At 43.5% G+C, this 27,258-nt stretch overlaps 1 protein-coding gene across 2 annotated transcripts; it reads left to right on the top strand.

Moving 5' to 3' along the window:
* The first annotated feature begins 69 nt into the window (after positions 1–69).
* On the top strand, positions 70–27,025 carry carhsp1 (calcium regulated heat stable protein 1). Of its 2 annotated transcripts, none has more exons than XM_083932061.1 (5): positions 70–184; positions 15,771–15,938; positions 16,486–16,594; positions 19,060–19,182; positions 26,296–27,025. In XM_083932061.1, exons 2-5 carry the CDS (start codon positions 15,848–15,850, stop codon positions 26,456–26,458), a joined length of 486 nt encoding a protein of 161 aa, XP_083788187.1. In that variant the 5' UTR covers positions 70–184; positions 15,771–15,847; the 3' UTR covers positions 26,459–27,025. The 2 variants fall into 2 exon arrangements, with proteins under 2 accessions (XP_083788187.1, XP_083788188.1); XM_083932062.1 differs by having other exon boundaries at positions 113–201.
* The last annotated feature ends 233 nt before the right edge of the window (positions 27,026–27,258 follow it).

The following is a 27,258-nucleotide window of genomic DNA, read 5'->3' as shown; positions in this document are numbered from 1 at the left end:
AGAGAGAGAGAGAGAGAGAGAGAGAGAGAGAGAGAGAGAGAGAGAGAGAGAGAGAGAGAGAGAGAGAGAGAGAGAGAACTGACTCCTGGACATTGAGCCTCACAGCCGTCAGGTCTGGAGCGGCGGTTGAATCGCTCTTGTTGGACGCCTCTTCTTCGGCTCGAGAACATCCTTCGGCGGTGAAGTAAGTGAGAAAACACAGTGAGTGATGCACTCTGACACACACACGGGCCCGCGGGCTGTTTTTGTCCACGGAGAAGTCCTTTGACGGAAGGCTAAATCCACCTTTTCAAGCATAAGCCACGTAGAAAGTTTTAGAATGTGGCGTATTGAGTACATGTGGTTTGTGGAACGGTAATTGCTGTGTTTTGCGGCAGCAGTGGGAAGGGGGCTCCTGTCCAGGAGTCGCTTTCTCTCCACGTTAACTTTTAGTTCACACATCTACTCTCTACGTTACAGTATGGGCTGTGTTATTCTGTGGAGGTGATGGCGAACAAACAAGCAAGGTGACACGAGCCAACAAAAGAAAGAGTGTGTGTGCGTGCGTGTGTGTGTGTGTGGGTGTGTTTGTTTTTGCGTTCGTTTGTGCGTGCGTGTGTGTGTGTTTGTTTTTGCGTGTGTGTGAGCAGAGGTTCAGGGGTGTTTCTGTTGACAGTTGAAACTAAAAACATCAGCTGGTGTGATGGACGGGACGCCACTGAGTTTGGCTGCTTTTGTGTGTGATGAAGAAAAGTCCCAGATTTCCAGTGAAGGGTGGGGGTGGGTGTGTGTGTGTGTGGTGACACAGTTTCAGTCAGGATGTGGCTCTGAAAGGCTGAGGTGCTCAGCCCCTTGCTCAGATGTGCACACAGATCAAGTCACAGGTCTGAACGCCAGCAGACTCTCGCAGATTCACCTAGGCCCAGCACCTGTATGCGTGTCTGAGTGTGTTCAGGGGATGAGCAGACCCCCTGTATCCTCAAGGCCTCAAACACAAACTGAGTCAAACTGTAGCATTGCTATTTCCATTTCATGCATTCAGTGTTTACTCCAGCAGACCCCAGTGTGTCGTGCAAAGCCTAAATGGCCTTTTGATTTTCAATGCAGTATTCTTCCTATTCTCAATACTAATAACTGCTCCAATATGGACAACATCCCATTATGATATATATCTTATTGTGAGCTGAATATTGTGATATACAGTGCATCCGGAAAGTATTCAGTGTTTCACTTTTTCCACATTTTATTACGTTACAGCCTTATTCCAAATGGTATTAAATTAATCTCTGTCCTCAAAATTCTACACATAATGCCCCATTATGACCACGTGAAAAAGGTTTTCTTGAGAGTTTTGAAAATGTATTAAAATTGAAAAACAAAGAAATCACATTTCCGTAAGTATTCACAGCCTTTACCATGAAGCTCAAAATTGAGCTCAGGTGCGCCCTGTTTCCACTGATCATCCTTGAGATGTTTCTACAGCTTAAATGGAGTCCACCTGTGGTCAATCCAGTTGATCGGACATGATTTGGAAAGGCACACACCTGTCTATATAAGGTCCCACAGTTGACTGCATGTCAGAGCGCAAACACCAAGCATGAAGTCAAAGGAATTGTCTGTAGACCTAAGAGACAAAATTGTCTCGAGGTAAAAATCTGGCGACGGATACAGAAAAATATCTGCTGCTTTGAATGTCCCAATGAGCACAGTGGCCTCCATCATTCGTAAATGGAAGAAGTTTGGAACCACCAGGACTCTTCCTAGAGCTGGCCAGCCGTCTAAATTGAGCAATCGGGGGAGAAGGGCGTTGGTCAGGGAAGTGACCAAGAACCCGATGGTCACTCTGTCAGAGCTCCAGCGTTCCTCCGTGGGGAGAGGAGAACCTTGCAGATGAACAACCATCACTGCAACAATCCACCAATCAGGCCTGTATGGCAGAGTGGCCAGGCGAAAGCCACTCCTTAGTAAAAGGCACAAGGCAGCCTGTCTGGAATTTGCCAAAAGGCACCAGAAGAACTCTCAGACCATGAGAAACAAAATGATCTGGTCTGATGAGACAAAGATTGAACTCTTGGGTGTGAATGCCAGGTGTCATGTTTGGAGGAAACCAGGCACTGCTCAGTATGAGGCCAATACCATCCCTACAGTCAAGCATGGGGGTGGCAGCATCATGCTTTGGGGAGGTTTTTCAGCAGCAGGAACTGGCAGACTAGTAAGGATAGAGGGAAAGATGAATGCAGCAATGTACAGAGACATCCTGGATGAAAACCTGCTCCAGAGTGCTCTTGACCTCAGACTAGGGCGACGGTTCATTTTTCAGCAGGACAACGACCCCAAGCACACAGCCAATATCTCAAAGGAGTGGCTTCAGGAGCACTCTGTGAATGTCCTGGAGTGGCCCACCCAGAGCCGAGACTTGAATCTGATTGAACACTGGAGAGATCTGAAAATGGCTGTGCACATATGTCTCCCATCCAACCTGATAGAGCTTGAGAGGTACTGCAAAGAAGAATGGGCAAAACTGCCTAAAGAGAGGTGTGCCAAGCTTGTGGCATCATATTCAAAAAGACTTGAGGCTGTAGAGGCTGCCAAAGGTGGTTCTACAAAGTATTACGCAAAGGCTGTGAATACTTATGTAAATATGATTTCTTTGTTTTTTAATTTTAATACATTTTTAAAACTCAAGAGAACTTTTTTCATGTGGTCATAATGGGGCATTATGTGTAGAATTTTGAGGACAGAGATTAATTTAATACAATTTGGAATAAGGCTGTAACGTAATAAAATGTGGAAAAAGTGAAATGCTGTGAATACTTTCCGGATGCACTGTATATCATATAGGTGGCTGAATATCGTGATATATATCGCGTTGTTGGCTGAATATCGTGATATATATCGCGTTGTTGGCTGAATATCGTGATATACATATATCGCGTTGTTGGCTGAATATCGTGATATATATATATATATATCGCGTTGTTGGCTGAATATCGTGATATATATTGTGTTGTTGGATGAATATCGTGATATATATCGTACAGGCGGCTGAATACCGTGATATATATTGTGTCGTCGACTGAATATCGTGATATATATCGTGTTGTTGGCTGAATATCGTGATATATATTGTATTGTGAGCTGAATATCGTGTATCGTATCGTGATTTAAGTGTATGGCTACAGCCCTACAGCAGACTAACTGTTTTGAGTTTTTTTCCAGTGTGAACCACGCAGTGAGAAAATGTATCCAATGTAGCATGCTACAGGACATTCATTTATCAAGTCTGTACAACATTGCAAAAAAAAGTTCAGGTTTCTTGGCTTCATTACAAGGTCAAATACACACAGTGTGTAAAGTGATGCCCTGATATGTTTCAGCTCCCTCATAAATGCTTGTTGTCCACTGTGCTGTTATGCCACCTTAAAGGCTCACTATGGTTTTTATGGCCGTGCCTTTTACAACCGTGAAGTCCGGGCATGGAGCTTGTTGGGAAGGCCTTACATGTTGTTGTGCAATCTGGTCTCCTGTAATAGTCCCCTGTGAGTGCTGGTGATATAGATAATGGGGGAGAGCTGTAGTAGATAGAACACTACATGAACACAAGTTTGTTGACATCTCTGAGCATTACTACAGCAGGGGATTGTTGAAGACGTCTTTCCAAAGCCAAGAGGAAATAATGTGCTGCTGTAACAGCCTCTACTCTTCTGGGAACACCCTCACCAGGTTTCTGAACTTGGCTGCAGGGATTTTCTCCCATTCAGCCAGGAGAGCATTATGCTGATGTCAGCCACGGACCTGGTGCTCTGTCGGAGTTCCAGTTAATCCCAAAGGTGTTTAGGTCAGGGCCGGTCAAAACCCTTTTTTATGGACCTGGCTTTATGCTCTGGGGCATTGGGATGTTGGAACATGAAAGGGCCTTCCCCAAACTGTTGCCACAAAGTTGGAACTACCTTACTTAGATTTTTGTGTAAGTTAGTGAGGCTCATCGTTTTTGTTACTTTTGAACAGAGCCAGACTAGCAGTGTCCCGTTTCCAGTCTTTGTGCTAATCTACAGTAAGCTAGGCAGCCGCAGCTGTAGTTGGTAGCAAGAAAGGAGTGAACACTCCAAGCCCCCATTTTGTTTGAGCAAATGTGTCAGTGGAGTTTTGTTCGTTTGTCTTTAAACCTGTTTGAGTAAACACATGTGTGTCAGGTAGAATTTTATGCACCACTTTGAATTGTTTCAATAGTAACTTATTCATGGTAAATGAATGAGTTTATTGCCTTCAACACACACACACACATCTCGTCTTTCTCTCTCTCCCCCTCACGCACACATGCACACTCAAACACACACACACACACACACACACACACCCATACACGCAAAAAAACGCAGACATTTTTACGCAAAATTATAATTTTTTTTTTTTTCGATTTCTTAATTAATCAATTGAATAATCGGTCCAGGTTTTTCAGATACTGATACCTGGGCTGAGCGTATCGTCTAATACCTGATCCCGATCCGATCCTACTGTTGACTGAATGAAGAGTGTACCTTGCACTGTGAGTTAAGGCTTCAGGCTTGACATTTATTCTTGTTAAAAAAAGGTAACAAATTTGTCCAACGATCAGTCCAAAACCCACGCATAGTCAATATACACTGATAGAAAACAGAGAAAAGCATCAGATTCTCACATCGGCGAAGCTGGAATTAGGTAATGTCTGACATTTTTATTACCTAAACTGTTAATAGGAAATAGTTCCCAATTAATTTTCTGTCAATCATTAGACCATTTTTGTCATCTCTGAATGCAACAACAGATAGAAGCGAGTTGCTGTTAGATAGCAAAGCTTGTGTGCTGTGCAGAAGGTGAAACCGCGCCACAGTAAGAGACTAATGTGAATGACAGTCTGAAGATCAACTATGTACGTCGTTGACACAGGAAGAGACTACAGGATAAAAGGGAATACGTTATGTTGTCGTGGTCTATCTGCGTTCATTCACCTCTGTAAACTGCGTGCATACACCAAACGTGTGGATAGTTTTTCTCAACTGCTGTTTGCATAAGAGGAAATTCCAGGAAGTCACACTGACCTATGACTGGATTGGCTGATGGAGGCCTTTCTGTGCTTGCTCCACATTACTCAGGCTTATACTTCGGGAGATGTGTGTGTGAAGGGACATCTCCCAACAAGGTCGTATTTTGTTAAACCAGTTTTGTAAGTGATAATCCCCAAACCTTTCCTGTAAAGAAATACCTGGTGTGGAAGTGCGGTTCCACACTAAGCACGTGCAACATCAACCATCATGGCTGAGGTTTTTAGACTGCTTTGGAGAGGCGGATTTGTTGCTGTGGGCTTTGGTAGCTTTGGCACTTTACACTGCACGAATGAGCACTTTCCTCTACTCACAGCAGTGTAACTCATAGCTCCTCTACTCTTACTTGGTTTAGGTCACTGCATCTCCCGACACAACAACCAAGTTGAATTTCAGAATGACAGTTGAAACAGAGTAGCGAGGGGCGTCCCCCAAGACAGTGGTAGGGGAAACACTGCTTTGCACAGGAGAGTGTTTCCTGTGCAAACACAGGAGACCAGCTGATACGGAGAAACCCAAACAGGAAATAAGAGGCTGTGTTTACATGCAGCTGGTCAGTAATCCAATTTCTCCTCTGCTGCTCGCCTTATTTCAGCCTTCTTTCTTCTTCTGTCCCAGTATTGGGACTCATTATGCAGTGAGAGATTCATCTCTGTGGTGAGAGAGCACACAGTTTTATTTAACAGTATGCATGTGCATGGTCTGGGTGAATGCTCGATTCCGACTGGCTGCAGGGTGTTCATTAAAAGGAGGTACAGGACGCCTGCTAAGTAGTTCCAGTGAAACCTTTTGTTCACCGTTATTAAGGAATGTTACCTTGCGCAGCAGCTCTATCACAAGATCACTTGAGATTCATAGGCTCACATATCACATAAATCCATGTTGCTGTCATGCTCAGAATAATGCGTTCATGTTCCGAGCAAAGGTAGCCTGGCCAGCGTCCTGTGTGTGGAGCTTCTTTGAGAGAAAGTGGCTTAGTTTTGGCCCAACTACGTCACAACCCTTTTCGTTTTACAGTTAAACAGTACACATTTTTTTGCTTTATTAATTGTAAAAATAATTGACAAATTATTGAGTTGTATAGAAGTTGTTACAAAGTATGACAGGCCTGTACGTAGGCAGACCAGAATAACTTTGCCGGATATTGCCCACCTGTTGAAATCTGCATTTATCCCAGGATTGCTTAAACCATTTCACATTATTGAGGGTTTTTTTGTGACAAAGTTTGAATTTAGGTTATCAGCTGAGTCTTTAGTTGAAATAAATACCATGGTCATGGTCATCCATGTGAATTCTCTTTTTTCTTGTTTCTTTATAATATTTGGACTTTGCATTCTGCAGGAGTTGCCATATTCAGCCAGTGTAACATCTCTTTTTGCAGCGGACCTCTGTAGCTCTGAGATTTATTACCTTCAGAGGTGTCGTATTACACTGTGAGCCAGATGATGTACCGCAAAAGCCAGGGCAGGACACACACACAAGATCAGGTTTTATGTAATATGGAGTGTGTGAGGATCGCTGTATCTCATGCCATCCTGCTTCTCTGTACAGTAGCATATGACAATGCCTATTTAGAGTGCAACTATTCGTCCTTGTTGTGTTCAATTTGCACTTGACATCTTTGGAACTTAATCCCATTTTATCAAACTGAAAAAGCATCTGAATTGAATTTAGTATACAGTGTCTTATTTGATCAGTTACTGGGAAGAAGTCCCCCACAGGAAGTGATGAGTGGCTTAAATCCAAACTGTTCCTTAAACAGCAGTGAACGTGTGCTCATTCAGAGAGTTTGAACACAAGGCTGTTTCCCTAAGACCTAAGAATGTATTCCTCCACTGCCTTTAGCCGTCAGCCTCACCCTGGCCTGCCTTTTCTCTTTCACTATCTGTCACTCTTCTATGCCTGCTCCCTCTTAGTTGATACGTCAACTAATTTGCTGTTTTAGTCTTAGTGAACTTAGTTAGTTTTACTGACCTGGTGTTACCAGTAGGGCTGCACCCGAATATTTGTTTGTTGGTAGGTATTTGTTTTGCTAACTAACAAACCATGGAGCAAGACATTTTTCCATTGTCATACAATACATATCATATTGCACAGCCCTACATCAGGTTTGTGTGAGAGTGTTGTAACACTAGCTGGTGTGAGGGCACTATGCTAAGGGGTCATTCAGCGTGCAGTCTGAATCCCCTGCAGAGATGAAAAGCTTTCCAGACCCTCAGTGTTTCAAACATCGATAGGATTCGGGTTAAAACCAGCAGTGTCCAAGTGTTTAACATACATACATACATACATACATACATACAGTATGATTCAGGAAGCTGATAGACTGTTTATCATCAATTCATATTGGTCTATGACATTTAGTGACAATACTTTTACTCCAATTATTGGTTTTCTAAATGTGAATCATTTTCAAGTTGCTAGTCAGGTTTTTTTTCTCAGATTTGAGTCTTGGTCCTTCACTTTCTTAGTTCAACACTCCCATCAGCACAGTGAGACTGTAACATGTCACCCTGGCCCAGGCTTCACATGAGCCCATGTAGTAGAAAAGCCAATGATTTCACAACCCATCCCCACTGTGGGAAATGGAACTGGGTGGGTTGTTTGGACATTTTGAAATTAACTCAAGCAAGTTTTAAAAAGTAAAAAAGGTTAACATGACACAAAGACACTTTCAGTTACTTTTGATTATGTCTGTGTTTGAACCCCTCCATACTTAAGAAAGGACTGTACATGGTGCTGATCTGCCCATTTAAGGTTCAGTAGAACATTAGTATACTGTCTCATTTTTAGCTAACACATCAGTGAGGAGGAGAGGGGAGCCATTGTTATTTTGACTGGTCAGCTGGGTCCAGCTCTTTTGTGGATGTTGCTGTAACAGGCACACAATTGAGTAACAAATGAAGGGGGGCCCTCCCTCTCTCTCTCTCTCTCTCTCTCTCTCTCTCTCTCTCTCTCTCTCTCTCTCTCTCTTTCTCCCTCTCTCTCTCTCTCTCTCTCTCTCTCTCTTTATATACAAGCCTAACTTAAGAGTGCATTAATTAAGAGTAAATGTCTAATTTAACACACTAATGCTGTCAGAAGAATCTAAAGATGCTATAATGGTCAGACAACTCTATGCATAGGGGCTCAGGAGCTAAATCGTTTCACCTCTGGTGATTGCACAGGATGAGATGTGGCTGCTTCCTTTTTCCTGCTGTATCCAGGAAATGGTAAACAACAGCTTAGGTTGTGACACCCTGAGGAGAGAGGCGTCTTTTCATTATCATCCTCCTAGCCTGTGGAACAGCCTGCCAGAGGATCTGAGAGCGGCAGAGAGTGGGGACTCAACACCCACCTTTTTAGTTTGATTTTCTATTACTTATGTGTATGATATTATTACCTGTTTACATGATTTTACTGATTTATTTACTATTATTAGTATTTTAATTACTATATACGTTTATTGATCTTCTACTAATTTCATTTATTTTAATACAGCCGCCTTGAGTTTGTTTGTTTTCTCAAAGTGTCTGTGATAGTGTTTCCTCACTTTCACTTTCTGTTTTATTGTTTTATTGATCCATGCTTTAAATTATTGCTATATTGTAAATGGACTTGATGTTGCTTCTTTCTAGTCTTCTGACAGTAACACTACATGCCAGATTCAGCCATTCATACACTGATGACAGAGGCTGCCACCTGCTTATCAGGATCTAATGTATCATAGATGGCATGTGGACTGGAGGAGTCGGGGATTGAACTGCCAATCTTCTGATTAGTGGACGACCTGCCTGTGCCACAGCCGCCCATAGTAGGTTAAAATGATAAAGTATGACAATTATCCAAAAGGTCAAAAGTCAGTTTCATAACTCATAAACAGAAGGAGACATTTGGTCAGATACTGATTTGGTGACAGTAATCTTGAAACCGTGCCAGTTGTTAGCTCTTCTGTGCTGCCAGGTTGAAGACGTGTGTGAAGCATCCATCCGCAAAAAATAAACTTAAAGGTTGAATATGTAGAATCTTTATTAAAAGCTATATTTAAAAATAATAAAAACAAAACACCCACGGGTGTTTTGAGGGGTACATGATGAAAATATTGTTTTTCCATAAAAAAATATTTAGTCTGAACTAATATTTAATTTTTTTTGACGTGTTTAACAATGGCTTACTGAGATAAAGGAGTTTTAATACACGGCATTCAAACGCACGCCCAAATGGCTACGTTTCTCCTTGATCACTAACATCACTTTCATCTTTACTTAGCTGGAACGGCTAATGCTAACTGTCAGTCAAACTCTTCTGTAATCCTTGTTTTTATGGTGTGATTAGCTCGAGGAAATGGGTTCAAACAGGCTCTAACAGACTCCGGTCTCCTGTTGTTACTGGGCTTGGTCTGACCAACCTGGCAACCTGACTGCTGGAACTATTTTTTGTTGTTGCGACTAAGATCTTAGATGGCGGTGTTCTGCTCATTCTCCATATTCAACCTTTAATGCCTTTCACTTGACTGGTTGATGGAGGCTTACAATTGCAAGGCTGTACTTTTAGTTATGTATGAAATGAATCATCCTCATCCATAAACTTAGAACACAGATCTGTCACTTAGAGACCCTGACATCAATATGAGTATTAATAACATTATATATTGGTGATCATTTAAGTGTGTTTTCTTTGTGTTAACACTAATAAACTGCTAAATTCGGATTGGAGCCCCAGAGAACATGATTTCAAACCAGTGAGAAAAAGACAAAAAAAAAAACTTTCCCATGTGAAAGGGACAAAACAGTTCAACTTTTGGCAGGAAACTGTGTGCTCTAATAGGACTTTATCAAGGTTTTCAGGAGTCAGAACAACCTTAAATGAGAGGTGTGTGGACAAACAAGATGTGGGTTTGGACCCCATTTAGCCATACAGTAGATGAGACATTTCCAAGCAGTACCAGGCTAAAGTTACAGTTGTACTCCACAAGATTTGAGATGCCTTATTTGTCTAGGAAGACGTTTCACCTCTCATCCAAGAGGCTTCATCAGCTCATGTACGCATCTGACCAGACTGGGCCTGGTCCTTCCTAGACAAATAACCAAGTCCAGTTGCTTTTGACTTACTGCAGGTGAGCCTGTTCTTTCAGAGCCTCCATCTTATCACGTTCATAGTCACTATGTGTGTTGACAAGTGTATTTTTATTTTTTGTTATTGCTACTTCCAGTCCGTCCCCTACATGTTACCCTGTTTATCCACACACACACACAGATGTTCCTATTATACTTCTGTCCTTACTACAAGCCTGACTCAGAAGTTGGAAATTCCAATTTCTGATTACAAGTGAACGCAGCATAACCGTTGGTGACGATCAGGGCCAACAGACCAACTGCTGTCAGCAGAGTCACTAACATGACGGCTTATTTCCAGACACAGATATTGGATAACTCAGCAAAAAGAAGTGTTTTCATTAGTGGGTCACATGATCAGTCACCATTGTTTAAACTTACTATTTGTAACTTAAAACGCAATTAAAGAGATGGAAATCTTACGGAGAACATCCTGAAGTCTGAGGGGAAATAAATAAGTGATGAAAACATGTGCCAACAATGAAAGGAAAAGCCACAAAATAAGTTGGCTGAAGCTTGATTGCACTTTCACCAGTAATTAGAGGAGAGGGGGGTGCCACACCAAACCATAACACAACTACATTTTTAGATTCAGAATCTTCTGCCAGAGAAGGGACAAGGGACATCTTAATATAAATAGGATCTGTGACTCAATCAACCCCAAAATCCTGTGTGGCATGTGTTATAATCTGGTGCCCTCAGGCGACATCACCAGCAGGTATTAAGTGGAAGAGGCTCAGTGATGCAACTCTTTCATCACGTCACATTCACAGCAGCCAAGACAAACGGTGAATTCCCATTGGATTTCAGTTAGGAAAGAGCTGGATCCCAGTTATCTGGACTGGTACATGCAAGTGGAGATGAGCCCGGTGCTCCTCATGTGAACACGTCAAGGGACAGAGGCTGCAGGTGTGAGTCACAGCTTGTACATTCAGCCTGTATAATGTGTGCATGATTGAAATACAGGAGACACTGCATTGACGCAGATCATAGAGTGACTCATCAAATCGTAGGATCAGGACCATCTCTTTCTATCGCATTTAGCCTTGTACATGTACATGCATACACACACACACGCACACACACGCACACACACACACACACACACACAGCTCAATGTAATTGGCTGTCTGTGTTTAAGGTTAATGTTTTCTGCCTTCAGTGCTCTACACTGACTGCATAATGTCTCATTCTTTGTGTCAGTGCATACTCCTCAGTAACCTGCCTGGGGCTGTTATCAAGCCCTGACCACTTCACGTCTTTTTTTAACTGTTGAACAATGGTGATTCCACAATGACCCGGCAACCATTAGCTACAGGGCTAAAGGACTCAAATGACAATGCGTGCAGTGCAAATGTGAATATGTGGCGGCGGTTAATGGTTAAATGGTTATTTTTCTTCCACTAGTTACTGACCGTTAACCAATCGGAGCAGAGGAGTCTCTGACAAGACGATCGTTGAGAATGTCCACTCCTCGCTCCTTACTATGCTCCGCTCAATATCTCTCCATGCTCAACTGGAGTTTACAGCGCTGAGCTTAAATTGTTTCAAAAAAACAAAAAAGCTGTATTGTATTTATTGGTTTGTTTGGTTTGGTTTATTTTTGGATATAGAAAGACAAAAGAGGATCCAAGGGATAACATGATGAGTACTTTTTTGCCATGGTCCCTGATTAGACTAGACGCACACCTGCTTACAGTTCCGTACAGTGGCTCACACAGACAGGCTCATGCTGCATCCACATGCCCTCGGATGGTCCCTTTTCCCATGTCAATACTTTCCTCCTTGAACTGAACTCCAGTGCATTCGGTAACCGACTTGTATGAGTTGCCTTCCAATATAGACATAGCCGACCGCTAAGGCTTGTAGCCTTGTGAAACACTCTTTTTTAAGAAACTCAAAATGGGCAGGCTACATATTATATCCAGTGTAGTTTGGCTCTGGTGAAGAGAGGTACACTTGAAAGCAGATGAGCGTCTGTTTGGTTGTCGATGAACGACATAATTCCATTCTGGCCTTTTAACATTTTTTCAGGAAACAGTTTATAACATCAACTTAAAATGTCAGATGATACATTGTTGTCGTATTTGTTATAAATGCACTTCCAATAAAGTGAGAATTGGCAAAACCATCTTCAAACACAACAAAACAATAATAAATTAATTTTTCATTCAAATATATAGGTAACCGTAACCCAACAACAGAGGAACATATTAAACCGTGGGTTGTTGCATCCCTACTGATTACACATTTTGAGTAGTTAAACATGTATGTTAGGTTCAACTTTGAAAAAAAAAAAAAAAAAAATGTAAAATCTATAATACAAAGTAGCAAAACATATATTTCCTGATATAGAAATGTCAACAAGAGATCCCTTTCTTCTCTGTGAATGAAGCATTACTTAATGGATGTGGTGTTGCAGAGAGTGCCAGACTGGAACTCTAAACCAGTGAATGCTTTCCTGAAATGTATTATCCAGCCTGTGCAGACCGTGGCCACACAGTATAATGGCCTGTACGCAGGCGTGGTCTTCCAGGTGTGTGTGCGCCCCACTGGGCTGCTATGTGCTGTGTCGGCAGGGTCTCTGTGTGGTTAGCTGATTGGAGAATGCTATCATGGAAAATTCCACAGGACACCGGTCTCTCTCTCTCTCTCTCTTCCATCACTGTGTCTTTTGATGTTTCCATGCCGGCGACAGCCATGGCTGGAGGCATCATGTTTTCGGGTTATCCGTCCATCCCTCAGACCCATTCTCCTGATCCATTATCTCAGCCTGAAGGGATTTTCTTCACATTTGGCAAAAACATCCACTTGGACTCAAAGATGAACTGATTAGAATTTGGAGGTCAAAGGTCATTTTGACCTCACAATACATGTTATATAATAAAATGTGTTTTGGCCATAAATTTCCTATATAAACTACTCCTATAGGTGGAAACAACGGCCTTCTGATCCAGAATATCACCTATAATGCGAGGGGGTGCATTTCACGGCAGGGGTTCTGAATACGGCACAACACCTGTCCAACAGTGCGCACAGGCGCACACGGGACTCAGTGGAGTGCTGCTTCGGGTTGACTGCCTCCGTTATTCTTTTCCATGAAGCGTTTTTATGGGCCCCTTTTATTCCACTCTTAAGACTGCCAAGAAGCACGTCCTTATTTTGCTCCATCTCGGATGTCAGGATGCCGATCTGTGTGTCGGAAAAGTTTATTTTCTAACCAGTGTTTCTTCTCTCCATGTTTGACCTCAGTGGGCGAGGCCTCCGAACCAGGAATATTTAAGGGCGTAACATGTTAAAGACGATCGAATTCAGCCCCCGCATTTATCAAGGCCCGCTCATTCGTACGCTGAGATTGGTCAAATACGAATGTTTCATAAATCACACATGGGTCCTTTCCTATGACCAATTCTGCGCTCAGATCTGCGCCCGTTTTCACGTAAGATTGATAAATGAGGCCCATTGTGTTTGGATTTTGATAAAATAGCTCTTGAGTGCGCAACTTTTTTGCAGCTAAATACTTGAATGCACCACCAAAGACAGTCTGCAGTTATTCCCTACCTGCTGTTTTCCAACCTTGAGTGAGTTTCCAGTTGATTTTTACTCCTTTCTTAGAATAAACTTCGAACTAAACTCAACTGCTACTTGAAGCAGGAAATCTATCTCAAATGGCCAGCAGGAATGTAAAGTACAGTGTATGGATTTTTATAATTAGGTGGACAAAATATGGAAAATCATCACTATGACCCTTGAAAGCAGCGTGCTGGAGGGAGTAATCCTTCACAGGCTAAATCTGGACTCGCCTTATCATGTTTTCCTAGCCTCCCTTGGGCATTATCAATTGCTTAACTTCCACTTTTCCATTTCCTTATCCTCCTCCCACTGTGCTCCTTTTGAAGACACTCTCCCTTCTTGCTGTTGTTCTCAACCACCTCTGTTCTCTCTGCGCCTGTTAATGATTCATATTTCCTGTTTCATTTAGATCGCTTCAGCCTTTGAAATCAATCAGCTTGAGTGTTTTTGAGTAAATTAGTGTTGGTCACTGTATTGTGTGTGTGTGTTGTACAGTATATACGGGTGTGTATTGTCAGTCATACTGTAACCCTGCTCTCCTCCAGCAGGAAGCATGATGTCCAGAGAGGTTGTGATCACATTAACCCATGTCTATTGAGTTAAGATGGATCAGACGTCCTGCTCACCCACTCTGTGCGCTAAAACTATAAACTGTATTCAGGTTCCTGCTGCCAATGTGTGAAGCTGTATGAATGCTGAGCAAACCTTCTTGGATAATATATCTTTAATGAAACTCTCACCCACCACTACCAGAGATCTGTTCAGGATGAGCTATCAACAGTTCAGAGTCTGTTACCATCTGTAAGCATGGGGCTGCACTTCTTGTCTTCATTCATCATCTTAGTGAAGGATATCAGTGCTTGTTTTCCTGCTCTTCATCCTTGCCAAGTATAAACCTCTGCAACTGGCTTATTGTAGCCACAGAGCAATTTAGAAGTAGGTCATTTTCACCGTTGACTTGAATGGAACCAGATGTCTTCTGCAACCCACGTATCGTCCCCCGTCTGCCACTGGCTAGAATACAGGCTTAAGTAACTTCCGCGTTGGTGTCCTTCAAACCCGGTCGCTCGGTCCATTCATTTATACAGTCTATGATTCAAATCTGTGTGGGATTGGTTAATATCTGTGTGTGTGAAATCACATATATCGCTTGTGAGTCATAGTTTTGTGCTCTGGGTATATGACCCAATTCTGACTCCATAGCTATCCTGTCACTAGCATGTCGACCTGTCAATCATATCCTAGCCACGACCTGAGCATCCCCTGCTTTATGGTCTATTGGAACAAATGGGACCATAATTTACTGAATGAACATCATGCTGTATTGAAGCGATTGAGATGATAATCTAATGAGGAAAATGTTTACTGGGTTTCATTTTCCATTGACTTCTATACAAAAAGACTTCTTTTTGGAGCCAGCACTTCCATCCATAGACTACAGTGGATGAAACCTTTTTTCAGTCTTTTCTTCTAATTTCATTTAATCTTATGGATACCATGACTGCCTGTACAACCTTTCATGGTCACCTTTCAGTGACCCAAAGGGGTGGACCACCAACTGACAGGGCCCCATTGGCCCCTCGCCCTGTGAACAACTACAGAAACACAGAGAAATATTGATGTGAGTCCAGGAGCTCACTACCCTGCTCCTGGTGCTGCTGTCATTGTTTCCTTTTATTATATTTGCCTAACAGCCCTCTCTCCAAAGTTCAATCAATGGAAGGTTTCTTTTGCATTTCCCTAATTGGACATAGCTTGTTATGTCATAACTGATGATGTAAGTCCTGCGTCGAGGTGAATGGGGGGCTTGTTCTGCTTCTGTCAGGTCCCAGCAGTGTCCGCTTGTCCTCAAATTGGTGTTGCCATGGTAGCAAGGGTTTTTCGAGTGGGGGGAAGATGCTTTTCAAGAAGCTCAACAAAGCCATGTTTTTAAATGACACACTTCTGTGTGTGTGTGTGTGTGTGTGTGTACGTACGTGTGTACGTGTGTGTGTGCTCGTCACTGCGCTCAGTTCAAAGAGTCCCTCTGTCCTCCTCTCCCCAGGTATTGAACATCCTCTGCTCCCTCTTGAGTGACCCCCTCCTCCTTCCTCACCACCCTTTGACTCCACCTTCTCTGCGATGTCATCTCAGGCCACACCCATTCAGGGGTCAAGACCAGTGACCCCTCCGCTGAACTCTGCAGGATCCCCACGTTCTCCTGTGTCTCCAGGTAAAGGCATATTTTAAAGTAGTATGTTAGCAGTTACCAGACAGGAAGAATCTAATGAAATATGCTAAAAACCTACATAAAAATAATACTCAAGTGTCCACTTCATCAAAAATACAACAGAAACGCAGCTGTTGTCTGTTTACAGACATTATTAAGGAAATGAGTCAACTAGAGACCATCTTGTGATGGGAACACACAAGCCCAGATGCCAGGTTGGGCCAGATGTGTATAGGGCATGGATGTGATGGACTACTTACTACCCCCTTACTTCAGGTGCCCTTGCTCGGACCACACCCATTTTTAAACTCTGTGTAAGCATAAGCAGTAACTTCATACAGCTCTGATACAGTGTTAGCGTTGTCTTCACTTATCAAAGCATCCAGCCCCTCCTCCTCCTGTACTGTTAGAATGTAAAGTACATTTTGCTAATACTTCTGTACTTTTATGCAGGACTTGTCTGACGTTTTTTTACTAGAAGTGTACAGAACTATACTATATACTGCCGTGTGTTTTGTCACAGTGTAACACACTGTTTTTGTCCTGCCAGCGTCCCTGCATCCTCCAGCCGGCAGACCCAGAGACCGCTCACCTTCCCCCATGAGAGGCTACCTCATCCCCAGCCCTCTGCCCACACGCAGAAACAGGACCTGTTCAGCGTGAGAACACACACACACACACACACACACACACACACAAACACAATCCAAATCCAGATTGTTGTCTGTCCTGGCTCCACAATGGTGAAACCATGGACGTAGCCTCTCCACCTGGGGTCCGTTCTCTCAACTTGATCACATCATATTCGCCTCCTGGAGCCGCCATCTTGTCAGACTTTGACTCCTCCTCATTTCCATGTGCCAAAAAAGGCATGGATGTGACGCTGGGAGGAGGGAGATACGTCTGTCTTGGTGACGTTTACAGAATTAGCCACATTAGCTCATATTAGCTGGGAGCTCAGCTAATAGAACACGTTACTAGATAAACGGGTGTCTCTAGTAGAGATTACACCGGCTCTGTGAGTAAAGTGCAACCAGCATTTATGATCTATGATTTAAACTGATAGTCAACACAGTTCCATGCTCATAGACTGTAAACACCAGCCCTTACGGCCTGAATCTTCCCTGTGCTCCAGATTAGCATCTAGTGTATGTCTCATAGATAATAGGCTGTACTGCAAGTCATGGTGCACGTGCAGCTATTTAATTAGCATAACAGAGCTAACGTTAACAAGGTGTGTTCCTAAACCATCTGTTTGTAAAGTTGATCAAAGAGCAAACCATCTTGTCACTTATAGTAACACCACCACAGGAATGACCACAGTCCAGGTCGAGATGACGGCGTTAGCATGCTAATGATGCTAATCCTTACAACGAGCCTCTGAGGAGAAGTGAGGGCCAGAGGCTATCTGTCACTCAGGAGGCCACGCCGCTAATTATTCATAAACTTTAACCTCCAATAAAATAAAAACTAGCCTGGTCCAAAAGAATTCAGCCCCTCAGTGCTGTAATGGAGATATGATCTAAACATACAGACTAGAATGTTTTTTTTGTGCCAGGTCTTAAACAGGTTTAATGATGCTGTGAAAACGGCCTGTTTAACATTGGGGTCAATGAGAAACTGCTCTGTTGTGCAAGCTACTCCCACTGGACACTCAGAGAACTGCAGTTTTGGCACTTCCTTATTGGATTAACCAGGAAGTCGCTGTGGTGGGGGCTTGGGTGAAACAAACTCCCCACTGAAGAAACCCTACACACCTTCCTTTGCAAACCAGTTAAGACTGCACCTTGGTCTACGATATAAGTAAATATATATATAATTACATACTAAAGTGCAAGTATTATTGGCATTTTTTTGAAGACTTTTGCAGACTTCTCATCACTTTGTTTGAAGTATATACTGTATATTTAGGTTTTCTTCTTTTATAAGTTTTGACAGCTGGACACAGGTCAGCACAGGGTCATTGTTACAGAAATTCTTAGGCAAGACAGGATTGATCAATGAACAGGTTGTTTTTTCATGCAAGAAGGAGCAAAGTTATATCACATACAGTTACGTTCACAATTCAGTGATGCTCAATGTTTTTCCCCTTGTAGCTCAGTTTTATCCGTAGAGGAAAGACTCCCCTTATGTGTCAACAAGGCCAGCTCTGACCAGGTTGCAATTATCATCATATCTCATAGAGACCTTGCTCTACCAGTCCATACACATTCTGAAAAAAAAAGGAAAAGGATAATTGTGCTCTGCATACTGACTATTTGATGAGACACTCAAAGTTATGTGAGAACATTTTTCTCACAGAGAACACACTGAAAGTAATGTTTTTCTAACATTCATTCAGTTATTAATTTCATTGTTTAGCATCCCTGACCTTACGATAAACTCCTACGGTTGTTGTCGTGGCAATGCTAGCATAGTACAATCCTGAAGTTTTTTTCATCGTGGCAAATCCAATTTTTGACATTCTATATTGCCATAAATCTTCCAGCTATAGACATATGACATATTTTCCTCCCGTAATTACCTTTTGATGTGCATGCTGTAATTGTTACTGGTGGAGTCCGCCTTCCTCTTTTAGGATTCAAACTGTGCACAAGGGATTCATAGGAAGCCATACATACATGTGTTATATGTGATTGCAACACGTTTCATTTATTCCAGACATGAAACATTAAATACCCTGTTGGCTAAGGTACATATTGTTATAATGTGATGTGCTTTTGGAAAAACAGAATGTTGATACTACTGTGCTGGACATCTGGTCCTCTTTATCAAAACAGCATTACACAGTGAATCCTCTCAGCCCACACATGCTGCTCTTCTTTAGAGCTGAATAATTATTATGTTTGTATTAACAATGGATCGAACGTGTAATATGAAAGGGGGCACTCAGCGATGAACCCACCTGATAAATGTGCTTTACACTCCCACTCAGAAGAACAAAGACAAAGTTTGTGACTGTCAGGAGAACATAGTGGAGAATTTAGCAGCCAAAGAACCAGAAACTGCCCTCAGGAGTTTTCATTAACAGGTAGATTAAAACACACGTTGTTGGAGGCTCTTCATCACTTTTTTTTTCTCTTCCACTTCCTCTGCCCCTCTGTGTCTATCTCTCTGTGTGCAGGACGGCCCGTGCATCAGAGGGTCCGTTGTTTAGGGGCGTGTGTAAATGTTTTTCCCGCTCCAAAGGTCATGGCTTCATCACGCCATTTGACGGAGACAGCGACATCTTTGTCCACATCTCAGAGTAAGTGTGTGTGCGTTTGCAGATAATGTAAGTCCATTTTATTTATATAGCCCAACATCACAAATCACTGTTTTGCGTCAGGCGGCTTTACAATCTGTACTTCATATAACCGGTGTTGGGAAAGTTCATTTTCTACATGAACTAGTTCAAAGTTAGCTAGCTATTATTTTCCAAAATGATTGCCACAGTCTATATAGAACCACAGACAGCAATTATTTAAACTGTTTTAACACTAAAACTATGTGTCAGATTTCATCTTCATATCCAATGTTGAATCCTTATCCAACCAGGGTTTACATTAGAATGTAGGGGACAGCATTTCCCACTGTTGCTTTAACACTTTGCTGCTGTCCATTCAGTCCACACACGAGCAGCTGCAGCTTCTCAAAACCAGGAGGAAAAACAGGACAGTAATCCTTAAGGTCCGTGTATCTTTTGGTCATTGGATTTTCAATTTTACAAACGGATATTAAAAAACAAAAAATGATTGGTTATTTGATTTTCATTTTAAAATACCAAAATCAAAGTTGAATTACAAGGCCATTTTAATTTTGTAGTTATGAAAACAAAAACTAAAATAACTAGAAGACAAAAACGAAAAAAACAATATATATATTCTCCTAGCGGAAGTTTCCATTTCCCCAGTAAAGCAGCAGTGAGGACAGTGCTGTGTCACAGAGGGATTTCTGCTTCTTCTCTGATATCTGAACTTGTGACAACACCTGGTTCAGGTCCTGAGGGCTTTGACTGTTTGGAGTTGGGACTGGTTTGGTTCAAAAGTGCTGAATTCTATCTTTGCGGCTTATTGTTGTTGGAACACTAGCTTGTTGTTGTTGCCATAGCTACGTTAAACATTCAAGTTCAAATATCAGAGAAGAAGCAGAAATCCCTCTGTGACACAGCATCATCCTCACTGCTGCTTTACTGGGGAGATGGGAACTTCCGAAGTTTTTTCGTTTTTGTCTTCTAGTGATTTTAATATTTACTATCATAATTAGAAATCAAATAAAACGCTGTGTAACTCAATTTTGATTTTAGTATTTTAAAACGAAAATCAAATTACCATTCATTTTTAGTTTTTTTAATACGAAAATCAAATAACCACTAATTTTTTGTTTTTTAATATCCGTTTGTGAATTGAAAATCCAATGACCAAAAGATACACGGACCCTTAAGGTGCAAATGTTTTTTGATTTTAATAGTTTTCCATTTCAGTACACACTAAAAAGGAACACTGGAATCCTAGCAAAATAATCCAGGTTCAACAAACAGGTTACATGAATACTAAGACCAGGAACCAGGCTGAGGTAGGATATTAAGGTTGAACCAACAATATACTGCACCACCAGCCGCTACTGTTCTCAGTTATGAGGATTTGGGTGGAGGATCTGTCTTGACAGTATTTTGATTTTTTAATTGCTTGCACAGACCTTTTAAATGTTGGGTGCTTCAGTTCAATGTGCTGTTTCAGGTTTGCTGTTGATGTGACTGAAGTCTGGATTTTTTTCTTTGAAAGCCGGCAGGCAAAGTTTGCACGGAAATGGGTGATTTTTCACGTTCACCCAAAATATGAACGAGTTCATGAACTATCGTTTAATGAATGTGTTCAGGCACAACATTACCTCAACACACTGTCCTTTTCCACCCTCGCGTCAGAGAAGGAGAAGCTCCTCAAACAAATCCCATGTAAGGGAGAAAAAATGGAATAAACCTCAGGTGTGTGTGTGTGTGTGTGTGTGTGTGTGTGTGTGTGTGTGTGTGTGTGTGTGTGTGTGTGTGTGTGTGTGTGTGTGTGTGTGTGTGTGTGTGTGTGTGTGTGTGTGTGTGTGTGTGTGTGTGTGTGTGTGTGTGTGTGTGTGTGTGTGTGTGTGTGTGTGTGTGTGTGTGTGTGTGTGTGTGTGTGTGTGTGTGTGTGTGTGTGTGTGTGTGTGTGTGTGTGTGGACAATTAGTGTGTTTTTTGTTATTGTCTCTAATAAGGTATGTGCCTTTAATCACTGACCTCAAACAACGTCAGGGTCTGTGTAGGAGTAGAGGGACACACACAGACACACACACACACAAGTATGGCAGTAGGTGCTGGAGTATGTAGGAGGAACAGGATATCTGATGACCTTCCCCACAGTGCCTTTGTTATCACCCACAGGCTTAAAACACATAGACTTCATCAGTGTATGCACACATACACACAGACGCACGCACTCAAACACACACGCTTAGAGAATGGAATACTTCACAGAGTATCAGTTTCTTTCAGCCAGTCAGCCAGTAAGACAGAACATAGGAACATTTTATTTCAACTGAAACACACTGCTGAGCAAGTGCACTGCCTTATTTCGAGTTAATTACATTTGGCTGCTGATTTGGTAACATCTCCAATACACCCAGCTAATGGGAGAAAAACTTACCTCAAAGACTGCCGCACACCGTTTCGTTCAACCTGGAAACGAGGCAAAAACGGTGGACACTATTTTCAGAGTGTGTGTGCCCCACACTGCTCACCCTCTAGCTGTTAATAGCTGGGGGTCAGACCCCCAAAGGCTCTATGCTGCCGCCCACAAACGTCAATAACAATTAGAAAAGACAGAATCCAGGCAGAGGGCAGATGGCTCAGATCATGTAAATGACAAAATATGTTACCATAGCTACACAGATGACACACAAATGCACATAACGATATGAACAGGTGACTGTAGTCCAATATAAGAACTGAGCAGATGCATGGAGAAAATCAACTATTGGATGGAGCAGAATTTACCAGAATTAAACAAAGAATTAGTTCGCACTCAGCTTCAAACGGTAATGCTAAAAAACACAATCCAAGCCAAAAAAAATTTAAAAAGTCGATCATATCACTCCAGTCCTCTGATCTTTACACTGGCTTCCTGTCCGTCAAAGAACTGATTTGAAAATACTTCTGTTGGTTTACAAAGCACTGAATGGTTTAGGACCAAAATCCATTTCTGATCTTCTGCTCAGCTCAGAGTCAGGACTAAACCTGGGACAGGTCTGCTCCGTGTCCCCAGAGTCAGGACTAAACATGGGACAGGTCTGCTCTGTGTCCCCAGAGTCAGGACTAAACATGGGACAGGTCTGCTCTGTGTCCCCAGAGTCAGGACTAAACATGGGACAGGTCTGCTCTGTGTCCCCAGAGTCAGGACTAAACATGGGACAGGTCTGCTCTGTGTCCCCAGAGTCAGGACTAAACATGGGACAGGTCTGCTCTGTGTCCCCAGAGTCAGGACTAAACCTGGGACAGGTCTGCTCTGTGTCCCCAGAGTCAGGACTAAACATGGGACAGGTCTGCTTCATGTCCCCAGAGTCAGGACTAAACCTGGGACAGGTCAGCTCTGTGTCTCCAGAGTCAGGACTAAACCTGGGACAGGTCTGCTCTGTGTCCCCAGAGTCAGGACTAAACATGGGACAGGTCTGCTCTGTGTCCCCAGAGTCAGGACTAAACATGGGACAGGTCTGCTCTGTGTCCCCAGAGTCAGGACTAAACATGGGACAGGTCTGCTCTGTGTCCCCAGAGTCAGGACTAAACATGGGACAGGTCTGCTCTGTGTCCCCAGAGTCAGGACTAAACATGGGACAGGTCTGCTCTGTGTCCCCAGAGTCAGGACTAAACCTGGGACAGGTCTGCTCTGTGTCCCCAGAGTCAGGACTAAACATGGGACAGGTCTGCTTCATGTCCCCAGAGTCAGGACTAAACCTGGGACAGGTCAGCTCTGTGTCCCCAGAGTCAGGACTAAACCTGGGACAGGTCTGCTCTGTGTCCCCAGAGTCAGGACTAAACATGGGACAGGTCTGCTCTGTGTCCCCAGAGTCAGGACTAAACCTGGGACAGGTCTGCTCTGTGTCCCCAGAGTCAGGACTAAACATGGGACAGGTCTGCTTCATGTCCCCAGAGTCAGGACTAAACCTGGGACAGGTCAGCTCTGTGTCCCCAGAGTCAGGACTAAACCTGGGACAGGTCTGCTCTGTGTCCCCAGAGTCAGGACTAAACCTGGGACAGGTCTGCTCTGTGTCCCCAGAGTCAGGACTAAACATGGGACAGGTCTGCTTCATGTCCCCAGAGTCAGGACTAAACCTGGGACAGGTCAGCTCTGTGTCCCCAGAGTCAGGACTAAACCTGGGACAGGTCTGCTCTGTGTCCCCAGAGTCAGGACTAAACATGGGACAGGTCTGCTCTGTGTCCCCAGAGTCAGGACTAAACATGGGACAGGTCTGCTCTGTGTCCCCAGAGTCAGGACTAAACATGGGACAGGTCTGCTTCATGTCCCCAGAGTCAGGACTAAACCTGGGACAGGTCAGCTCTGTCTCTCCAGAGTCAGGACTAAACCTGGGACAGGTCTGCTCTGTGTCCCCAGAGTCAGGACTAAACATGGGACAGGTCTGCTCTGTGTCCCCAGAGTCAGGACTAAACATGGGACAGGTCTGCTCTGTGTCCCCAGAGTCAGGACTAAACATGGGACAGGTCTGCTCTGTGTCCCCAGAGTCAGGACTAAACATGGGACAGGTCTGCTCTGTGTCCCCAGAGTCAGGACTAAACATGGGACAGGTCTGCTCTGTGTCCCCAGAGTCAGGACTAAACATGGGACAGGTCTGCTCTGTGTCCCCAGAGTCAGGACTAAACCTGGGACAGGTCTGCTCTGTGTCCCCAGAGTCAGGACTAAACATGGGACAGGTCTGCTTCATGTCCCCAGAGTCAGGACTAAACCTGGGACAGGTCAGCTCTGTGTCCCCAGAGTCAGGACTAAACCTGGGACAGGTCTGCTCTGTGTCCCCAGAGTCAGGACTAAACATGGGACAGGTCTGCTCTGTGTCCCAAGAGTCAGGACTAAACATGGGACAGGTCTGCTCTGTGTCCCCAGAGTCAAGGCTAAACATGGGACAGGTCTGCTCTGTGTCCCCAGAGTCAGGACTAAACCTGGGACAGGTCTGCTGTGTCCCCAGAGTCAGGACTAAACCTGGGACAGGTCTGCTCTGTGTCCCCAGAGTCAGGACTAAACATGGGACAGGTCTGCTCAGTGTCACCAGAGTCAGGACTAAACATGGGACAGGTCTGCTCTGTGTCACCAGAGTCAGGACTAAACATGGGACAGGTCTGCTCCGTGTCCCCAGAGTCAGGACTAAACATGGGACAGGTTTGCTCTGTGTCCCCAGAGTCAGGACTAAACTTGGGACAGGTCTGCTCTGTGTCCCCAGAGTCTGGACTAAACATGGGACAGGTCTGCTCTGTGTCCCCAGAGTCAAGACTAAACATGGGACAGGTCTGATCTGTGTCCCCAGAGTCAGGACTAAACATGGGACAGGTCTGCTGTGTCCCCAGAGTCAGGACTAAACATGGGACAGGTCTGCTGTGTCCCCAGAGTCAGGACTAAACATGGGACAGGTCTGCTGTGTGTCCCCAGAGTCAGGACTAAACATGGGACAGGTCTGCTCTGTGTCCCCAGAGTCAGGACTAAACATGGGACAGGTCAGCTCTGTGTCCCCAGAGTCAGGACTAAACCTGGGACAGGTCAGCTCTGTGTCCCCAGAGTCAGGACTAAACATGGGACAGGACAGCTCTGTGTCCCCAGAGTCAGGACTAAACATGGGACAGGTCTGCTCTGTGTCCCCAGAGTCAAGACTAAACATGGGACAGGTCTGCTCTGTGTCCCCAGAGTGAGGACTAAACATGGGACAGGTCAGCTCTGTGTCCCCAGAGTCAGGACTAAACATGGGACAGGTCTGCTCCGTGTCCCCAGAGTCAGGACTAAACACAACAGCTGAAGAAGTTCAACCTGCCTCAGTAGCTGCTCATCATCTTTCACACCTCCATCATCCAGTCTGTCCTGTGCACATCAATAACTGTCTGGTTTGAATCGGCCACCAAACAGGACAGGAACAGACTGCAACGGACAATCAGGTCTGCAGAAAAACTCATTGGGGCCGACCTGCCCTCCATTCAGGACCTATACCAGTCAAGAGTGAAGAAATGGGCAGGCAGGATCACTGCAGACCCCTCACACCCAGCACACAAACAGTTTGAACTTCTTCCCTCTGGTGGGCGTTACAGAGCTCTGTACACCAAGACCACCAGACACAAAAACAGTATCTTCCCCCGGCCGTCTCCCTGATCTCCCCATAATCCCCCTGCCATTGCATGCCCATTTGCACTAAACATGTATATATATATTTATATCTTTCATCTGGTCTTCTTTGGGAAATACTTTATTTTTATTTTTTATTCTTCTGTTTTTTTAGTATTTTTGTGTATTGTGTACTCAGAGGAGAGAAAAATCTGGAGTCAAACTCCTCGTATGTTTGCACATACATAGGGAATAAAGCTGATTCTGATTGGGATTCTGAGAGGCAGCGTTCAGTTTTTATGCTCCACATATCTGGAACAAACTTCCAGAAAACGGCAGGTCTTCTGCAACTCTCAGTTCTTTCAAATCAAGACTGAAGACTTTTCTGATTGCTGCTGCCTTCCAGTAAACAGTTTACTAATTGCTTGCACTGCACTGTAACTTCGATTACAGTGCCTGTCTTGAAAATGATACTTAATTGATAATTGACAACTGAAAAATCCATGTGTTTCTTTCCAATGCTTTAATGTTTTATGTAAAGCACTCTGAGTTACCTTGTTGTTGAATTGTGCTGTACGAACAAACTTGCTTTGCCTTATACATTGTTTTGAAGAGGATAGATACAGTATTATACCTTTACATCGCCCTCTGGGTTTTTCACCAGGTACACATCACCAGGTTATTCACTGCTCAGCTCTGTGACTAGAAGGCACAAGCTGGTACTAATGGCAGTCCCTTGCCATCACCGCTTTAACCCTATGTGAAAATATCCACAGTTGAACTACAAAACCAAAGCTCAGATGCTCAGACTATTAGCTGGGAAATAGAGCCATATACTTATTTCCATACACAAAACAGTGTATTCTTTAAAAAGAGTATCTGGATTCACCTAACACGCACGGCTTGTCTAGCACCAAAAGGTCAGAGGAGACAAATGAGTTTAGTACATGAACTATGACATCCTGACTACGGGCTTACTTCCACTGTTTCATCATTTGTCACTCCCAAATCTCTCTCTTTCTTTCTTCTACCCTCCTCCAGCATTGAGGGTGAGTATGTGCTAGTGGAAGGTGACCAGGTGAGCTACAAAATCTGCTCCATCCCTCCCAAGCACGAGAAGATCCAGGCGGTGGAGGTAACCATAACCCAACTCAAAACAGGAACCGAACACGAGACCTGGGCAGGACGTTTCGTCAGCAGCTGAGCACTGTCCCTTGCAGGGGGTGGACGGGTGAGAAGAGAGCTAAAGAAGAAACTTAGAGGGATGGGAAGGGGTATTGGATTATGGATTGAGTAGAATTGAAATTGAGGGCTGGGGGCCGGCACTGCAAGCATAGGCAAACCCAGGTAACGTTAGAGGTTTAACACTTCAAGACTGCTGGGACACAAAGGAGATGTGCTGAGGTTTAAATCAGGGGGAAATTATCTTGTACTTTACTATGTTGAGGTGTGAAACCTGGGGAATGTAAGTAGACTTTGGGTTTGACTGGTAAATGAATAGATACTGTATATGACTTATCATAGAAAGACTTCTAACGTTAGGTTTCTTGCTTGGATTTGTAGACCCACTGTGTTGACATTGTTTGAACTTCATTTACTTCATTTGATGGGGAAATTCATTCCAGTTGCATACTTTGGGGTTCTTATCCATAAACTGTGTGCCTACTTCGACCCAGAGAATTTACAGCTCTGTTTGTGCCTATTTATACCAACCAGTCATCTGTATTTGATCATGTGTGTGGGGCTAGATGAGTGTATTAAAGCATTTTCAACCGGCACGGTGGATTCTGCATTTTGTTCTTTAAATCTTTGGATAGCCATATTTGGCAAACTGTGAAATAAGTGTTTCCTACAGTGATGAACTAGGCCAGTATGTATTTAATCTGTAAAAGAAATCAGATGGTCCTTAAAGTGAAATTCCGGCGTAAAATCATCCCAGGGTCTATTTCGGCAAATACACTCATCGAATAAGCCTTCGATTCAATTCCATTGAATCATCCATCC

The sequence above is a fragment of the Echiichthys vipera genome, assembly GCF_963691815.1.
Source record: "Echiichthys vipera genome assembly, chromosome: 17".
Classification (NCBI taxonomy): domain Eukaryota; kingdom Metazoa; phylum Chordata; class Actinopteri; order Perciformes; family Trachinidae; genus Echiichthys; species Echiichthys vipera.
This window is presented reverse-complemented; position numbering and strand designations above follow the sequence as displayed.

Excerpts from the sequence above, each read along its gene's own strand:
- carhsp1 (XM_083932061.1), top strand. The coding sequence starts at position 15,848 with ATGTCATCTCAGGCCACACCCATTCAGGGGTCAAGACCAGTGACCCCT. Across the intron at positions 15,939-16,485 it reads ACGTTCTCCTGTGTCTCCAG|CGTCCCTGCATCCTCCAGCC; the intron begins GTAAAGGCATAT and ends TTGTCCTGCCAG. Across the intron at positions 19,183-26,295 it reads ATCTTTGTCCACATCTCAGA|CATTGAGGGTGAGTATGTGC; the intron begins GTAAGTGTGTGT and ends ACCCTCCTCCAG.